The sequence below is a fragment of the Rutidosis leptorrhynchoides genome, chromosome 3, assembly GCF_046630445.1.
Source record: "Rutidosis leptorrhynchoides isolate AG116_Rl617_1_P2 chromosome 3, CSIRO_AGI_Rlap_v1, whole genome shotgun sequence".
NCBI lineage: Eukaryota > Viridiplantae > Streptophyta > Magnoliopsida > Asterales > Asteraceae > Rutidosis > Rutidosis leptorrhynchoides.
Window position 1 is genome coordinate 523073369 of NC_092335.1, and position 7156 is coordinate 523080524.

Consider the following 7156-nt stretch of genomic DNA (forward strand, 5'->3'; position numbering starts at 1 on the left):
ATCCCTAGCAAGGTTGAAAAAGACGCGAGACTGAAAAAACAAGGTCGACCTTAAAACGTCTCGACCGTTGTTGACCGTCTTTTTGTCGTCGTTGACCATTTTTAAGTGTTCACTGTCTTTTTAGTCTTTTCTAGGTCCGTTGCAATCGTAGCATGACATGCGATGCCCGTCTCAGCCTTTTTTTAGTACTCCATATGTTATATTAGTAGATAGACATATTCATATATTAGTAGAGATTAAAAAGAGGAAATAAAAGAAAGAAATTACAACCTGACTAATTATATACGGGAACGTACGCTAAAGGGTTTATCTGCCCTTTTTACATCGTCGAGTATTAATTACCTCACAGTCTCACACCCCCTCTCTCAGCTTCAGCTGCGGAGCCGTTTGCCAAGGTATTATATTATTATAATTTCTTTTATTGTTTAATTTAGATTTATAATTATAATTAGAATTAGAATAATAATAATGCAATTGATTCGTTTGCCGTGCGATTGATTGTTTCGATTTTATTAATTAATATCTTGGAAACAATTGGAATGGTTCAACTTTTATGTTTATTTACACTTCAAATTCAGTATGTTTATTTACCCGAAAACGTTAACCGATTACACTTTCAACACCTGATTATTGGTAGAGTAGAAATCCTGTTATAGTTTCATAATCCATCATTAAGTTTTAATCTTTTTTAGTGAAAATCACTTCCGTGTTATAAAGTTCTGTAATTTTATTATTTTAATCAAAGTTTCAACTTTTTTCACTGTTAAGTATGCCCTTTTTTTTTTTTTTTTTTTTTTTTGGGAAAAGACCGTTAAGTATTCTTCTTTTTTTGCAAAAAATAAAAAAGCCTATTGGAGATATGAATTTCGCAATACCGATTGAATTTATAGGTAATAATTTAATCTTTATAGTGTTAAACCAATATTTAAAAGTTGTAGAGATTAAAAAAAAATCTTCATATTTAATTAGATTAAATAAATTGGGTTATTCACAGAAGTTTTCACCCAATGTCCTATGAAAAGATAATATTTTGTTAAGAATCTGAAAGGGTGAACAAATTACACTTTAATCAACTCTTTTCTCAAGTAAAATTTCCATATTTTCTTAAATTCATTATTGTGTTATAATCTTCTTTGGTAAGAATCACTTCTAGTTCACGATATTTAAATAAAGTTTCAACCTTTTTCAGAGACCAAAGTTTTTCAAAATAGTCGACTATATGAAGTTTGTCATTCTGATTTAAGTTATGCTTATAAAAATTTAAGCTTTAATGGGTTAAACGTTAAAGGTTATAATAAACATAAACTTTAACATAATTGTCTAGACACGTAAGCATAATAACGTAATTGTATTTGTATAATGTATTATTTGAATTTGAATTTGACATGCCTTTTTGTGGTTTTTAACCCGTATTTGTCAATATGAACATTTAATAGCATTTTTGCGTAATTTGTTGCGTTTACATGTATAAAAACAATGTAATTCAAAGGTTCTCGTAGTTTTTCCTTTTTACTATTTTGTGGTTCTCATTTAAATCTAACCCCATGTGTGTGCGTGTGCGCGCGTGGGGATGGGATGTGTGGGGGGATTGGGGATTGTTATTATTTTTTTTTTGTTGCCATCATTGGTCTAATATGACATTTTTCTGTAATTTATTGTTTTTACTTTTTATTTGTTTGGTTTCTGTTCCGATTTACTTTAGACTTCTATATTTGACTTTTAGGGTCTGTGTTGTTGTATTTGACTTCTATCCACATATTGCGTGACATAATAGTATATCATTGTTTGATTGCTTATTATATACATAATTGATTATTTCAAGTTAGTGCACATAATTTTGAAAATCATTTTCTAAGTGTATATATTTTTTTTTAATGTCAAAATTCATTAAGCAAAAAAAAAAAAAAAAAAAAAAAAAAAAAAAAAAAAAAAAAAAAAAAAAAGAACACCTCCCTAACGAGCAGCTAGGAGAGGGTGATTACAACGGCTCCAATAGCCATGAGTTAAACGATACAATCATTTTCTAAGTATATTAAATTGATACAAGTTCAATTTGTATAGTCTCTGTATAAATATATATTTAATATTTAACCTAATCAAACCAAACAATGAATTATGTGTTTTGGTTGACACTTAAGGGCCTGTTTACTTTTTTTCCCATTAAGTCATTTATGGATATAGATAACCATATGGATATTGATGGATATATGGAGTAAGTTATGAAAAAATATTGTTGTTTCTGTTTTTGATTGAATGAAGTATCTTAATGATAGTAATTGACTATTTTAGCCTAAATAAAATAATATTTTTAACAACCCATTTACCATTAACAGAGCATATTATTCTATTTATTATTTACAAACCTCAGATCCTTTTCATGGCCGCACACTTACAAATCCCAATAACCCCAAATCCAATATCTAAACCGTTTCACACCATGAGTGATTGAGCGATACCAAAACAAAAACAAAAACCTTAAACATTTAATCGGAGTACTAATAAGAGGTGGGTTTTACAAACAAAAAAAACATATAATCGTGGTTTTATAGATAAGTTCATATCTTGATGAAATCTCATAACCCCACTTCTCCATCATTCTTTCTTTTCTACTGTCGATCAATTTAGTGAACGAGTGATTAGTATTTGTTGTTGATTAATATTTACAAAGTAGTAAAAATATTTTTGGTGCATCTGATCGGGTTTGTAGAATGGAAATAGCAAGAGAAAATTTTGCCCCAAATATTAGGTCAATAATAAAATAATGGAGAAGACTAAGAGAAAAGAAAAGGTGTAAGGGGTAGTAAATGGAATTGGAAGGGCTGTATCCATAGTACATAGGTTTTAAGGGTGAATCAGAAATGCCTCCAGTAAGTTTTAATTAATGAATATTGTAAAAGTAAACACATCAAATGGTTGACCGAATAATGCATCTAGGCAACTCAGCTCAATAATCAAAAAGTAAACAGGGATGTTGGGTTGAGACCCAGATGGGTTTGAGTCAAAACGGGTCATGGGTCGAACGGTCTCTAAATTCAAACGGGCAAACGGCTCGGTCCAAACGGATTGGGTCGGGTCGAGACCCATTTTCCTTATAAATTTTATTCGTAAAAAAATATATATATTTTTTTATTGTTTTTTACTTTTTTTGAAATAAGAGTTTACTTTTCTTGAATGTTTTTTGTTTTTATTATTATTTTTAACCTTTTTATTTATTTATTTATTTTTCTAATTCTCTAATTTTTAGTTTTTTTATTTTTTTCATATAATGGGTTGGAAATTGGGTTTCTACGGGTCTAGATGAACCTTCTAACATATTGAAGGACTAAAGATGGGTCCATATTGGACCCATTCCCTTTGGTTTCTCGAGACCCAATGGACCCAGTTTTTGGTGTATGGGTCTTGATTGCCAGGTATAACGAAACGGTATATATGTTTTACTAATTAGTTTCAAATCATTATTAGTTTAGAAAGATGGAGCAAAAGCAGCTTCTTGATGGTCCAGTATATGATCAATTGCCTCCCTTATCTTCAAAGTATACCTGGTTAGTGGCTCAAAACCTAGATGTTGAAGATGGTACCCAAGATCAAATTTTCTTCACCATTAATGACCAGATTCATTATCGGTGTCGAGTACGTGAGTTGCTGGGGAGGCGTATACGAGGGTATTTCTATGGATGGGTGATTCTCTCCAAAAATGTCACATGGTCTCTTTGGAACCCGGTAACTTGTACGATTATTCATCTTCCCCCATTGATTTTAAGAGATAAAGATTATGCATCTATCGGACAATGTTGTTTGTCATCCCCTCCTGATGATCCCGATTCAATTCTTCTGTTAACGAGAACAACAAAACCTACTTTTGTTTTTTGCCGACTAAAAACGTCATATGGTAACAAGTTGAGAGATGTAGAAATGTCATATGGTAACAAGTTGAAATGGATAGAAATGTCATATGGTGAAAAGCTTAAGAAAATCACCGATTCTGACTGTTTGTTACACTGCCCGACTGTTTTCAACGGTAAAGTATATGCTTTGAGCACCGGGGATTATACGTACGTCATCCAAGTCGACATTGGAGAAGAAGAGATAGAATTTTTGCTATTTGGGACAACCCCGTGTACTCCTAGATTAAGTCGTTGTCTTAAATTTATTACTCTGTTAAAAGGATCCAGTACAGAGTTATTCTATATATTTGTAGATTTTAGTGATGACGCAAAGAAAACACTCGGTGAGGTGCATTTATTTAAGATGACTAGTACAGGGTGTAAAGAGTTGAAAGACATAGATCGTGGAAGTTATAAGATGAAGCGCGTTATGTGGAAAGAAATGGTAGAACTAAAGGATGCTGAATTTTTTGTGGATCTTGCTTGTGATAACTCTGTATTTTATAGACATTCGATTGCATCCGAGTTGGGGGGTTGTATACACATCCGTGACGATACGGGAAAAATGATATACTCGTACCATGTTGAAGATAGAACCATTCTCTCATCTTGTATGAGTTTTCAAGCAAGTCATTTGACATTATGGGATTGCAGGTATTTCTCTCTCATTTTTTTTTTTTTTTTTTTTTTTTTTTTTAATCATATGTAGTTTATTTATTTATATATTTATTTACCGCTTTTGAAAATAGTGGAAACTTTTCTTACCATTTTATGTTTTTTGTTTAGCTTCGAAGTTGATTGCGAAGAAGCCAAGTGCACACACAATTCTAAGCAAGAAACTAACAAGGACGATAATGTTGATGAATCACGTCCGGATTATTTACCGTTTCATATTTTGGAGATGATCATGGAGCTTTGTTTTGGTGTTGAATACATGCACTTTCGTGCTACTTGCCAACATTTTCGTTTAGCAGCACCTTTGATACAATGGAGCAACAAAGCCGCAATTAGGAGATTGCAAACGTATTCGGTTATTTCACCTTGGCTCATGGTGGTCGACAAGATTCGAGAAATTGTTACTTTTACAGATCCGATACTTGGTGACAAGTACCGTATGAAAAGATCACATATGTCAATCCTTGATGAAAAGATATTATGTTCGAGGTTTGGGTGGTTGGTTTATTATATGGTTAATTCATCTCTCGTGTTTTTTAACCCTTTCACACGTGAGATCCACTACCTTCCATGGCAGATCGACAACCATTCATTTGGTTTACCGCATTTAAGTAACGTATGTTTCTCAGCGCCACCCAGTTCTCTTAAATGTACTGTTGTTGGATTTTCATTAGTACGTGAACCTCGTGTTTACGTTCACCTTGTAGCTGGGGAACGAACATGGCAAATGTTTCCTTTGGATTATGGTGGTGTTGATCCTCGCTCTATGCGTTTTCCAACTTTTGTCGGTCGCGATATTTATGCCTTGTTTAACAATGGAGATCTCTATGTTTTGAAAAATATAGTCTGTGGACAAGATTATAATTATTCTTGGGTGAAAGTAGTAGATGTCGTTGGTTGTTCGGGGCAACATTTTCTAGTAAAGTCTGATCAACATCTTTTACTAGTCGTTGTGTCTAAGTTTGGAGAATTTGTGGATGTATTCAAGCTGAATAAATACGGAAAAGAATGGGAGAAAGTTGATTGTTTAGGAAGGTATATGATTTACATTTGCAGTTCAACGTGTGTATGCATTGAATGCCAACACAGAAGTTGATTGTACTCGCTTGAAACGCGCAAGTACCACACATTCAAAGACAAGTTGATTCGTGAGTATTTGGGCATGGGAATTGAGCATGTTAACCCTCATGTATGGATTGAACCCAGTTGGTCACTCTTGGCTAATTAGCGTGTCTAGTATCACTATGCTTTAATTTTATTTTCCGTCTTTTCTAGGTTAAATATATAATACGAAACTGAATCGAGTCAACAAAATCGTAAGAGATTACTCAAACAATATAATCAAATCATAAACATTGATAGCAAATCAAATAAAAAGATCCAATAAACATTGATAGCAAATCAAATAATAAGATTCAGAGCATGAAATAAACAATCAAACCTGACAATAGGTTGGATCATTAATCGTTGATTTTGAAATATGCAAAATAGAAAACTTTAAAGATGGAAATCTAAAATAAAGAAGAAAGAATAATACTGTAGTAGAACCAGGCTTTTGTTTAAACACAATTCTCCTTAAACAGATTCTTTGCCTATTCCCATGTTATACTGGGCCAAAGCAGTTCTGTCGGACTTGAACTATTGCCCCAAACACGCAAGTATCACACATTGAAAGACAAGTTGATTCGAGATAATTTGGGCATGTAATTGAGCATGTTAATCGTCATGTATGGATTGAACCAAGTTGGTCACTCATAGTTAGAGGTGTTCATCGGTTCGGTTTTCAGTTTATTTGGTTCGGTTTCCTCGATTTTGAGACTATAAATATAAAAATCGAAAACCGACCTAAAACGAATTCAAATATTAAAACCAAAACTGACCCGAAATTGACACGTTTATATTTTGATGAATGTGTCGGTCATTTGCTAGATTAAAACGCAGGTTCATGAACTCGAGTCGTTTAAAGTCATATAAGGTTTGTCATGTCATCATCAAAACAAAGATTTAACGTTTGAATATTAACGTCGGTTTAACCACCAACACAAGACATAAGACATTGGATGCGTACTCTGCAATCATAGAGTGGGCTCAATTAATTCAACAATTAGATTTTTGGAATCGATCGATTGCATTCTGTTTGATTGTGCGATTGCTTCCTATATTTAGAGGATGGTTAGATTATGAACTTAACCATGGTAATCTTGATGTAAATCACTAACTCACTTGTATTGTTAGTGAAAGATTTGTTATTGGGGTTCATGGTTGACTTGAAATGGGTTAAATGGATAAGTTTGACTTAGTGGGTTAAATTGGGTATGAAAATACCCTATCTTTGTGTTAGTTGGTGTTATTGGACTTTAATCACTAGCTTGTAGTGATTAGTTGTGGACTTTGACCTTGTTGGGTGATTCTAGTGCAAATGGGTCATAAATGCCCTTTTGGGTCATAAATGCACTTGTGAGATTAGTTGGTAAATAGTCCAACTTGTTATGTGTATTAATTGGGCATTAATTGTATTAGGTGACTTGCTTTGAAGGTTGCGAGTTGTAGTTGGAAATCTCACCAAGGAGAAAAGGTGAGTGGAATATTTATGTATG

General features: G+C 33.0%; 1 protein-coding gene across 2 annotated transcripts; it reads left to right on the forward strand.

The window, feature by feature from the left end:
• The first annotated feature begins 259 nt into the window (after nucleotides 1-259).
• Nucleotides 260-5800, forward strand: LOC139898333 (uncharacterized). Of its 2 annotated transcripts, none has more exons than XM_071881057.1 (3): nucleotides 260-395; nucleotides 3463-4538; nucleotides 4671-5800. In XM_071881057.1, exons 2-3 carry the CDS (start codon nucleotides 3472-3474, stop codon nucleotides 5653-5655), a joined length of 2052 nt encoding a protein of 683 aa, XP_071737158.1. In that variant the 5' UTR covers nucleotides 260-395; nucleotides 3463-3471; the 3' UTR covers nucleotides 5656-5800. The 2 variants fall into 2 exon arrangements, with proteins under 2 accessions (XP_071737158.1, XP_071737159.1); XM_071881058.1 differs by having other exon boundaries at nucleotides 340-395; nucleotides 3468-4538.
• Nucleotides 5801-7156: the final 1356 nt, after the last annotated feature.

What these genes read in the sequence shown, in the direction of transcription:
- LOC139898333 (XM_071881057.1), top strand. Translation starts at nt 3,472, where the DNA reads ATGGAGCAAAAGCAGCTTCTTGATGGTCCAGTATATGATCAATTGCCT. An exon ending in TTGACATTATGGGATTGCAG is followed by an intron (nt 4,539 to 4,670) that starts GTATTTCTCTCT and finishes TTTTTTGTTTAG; the next exon opens with CTTCGAAGTTGATTGCGAAG.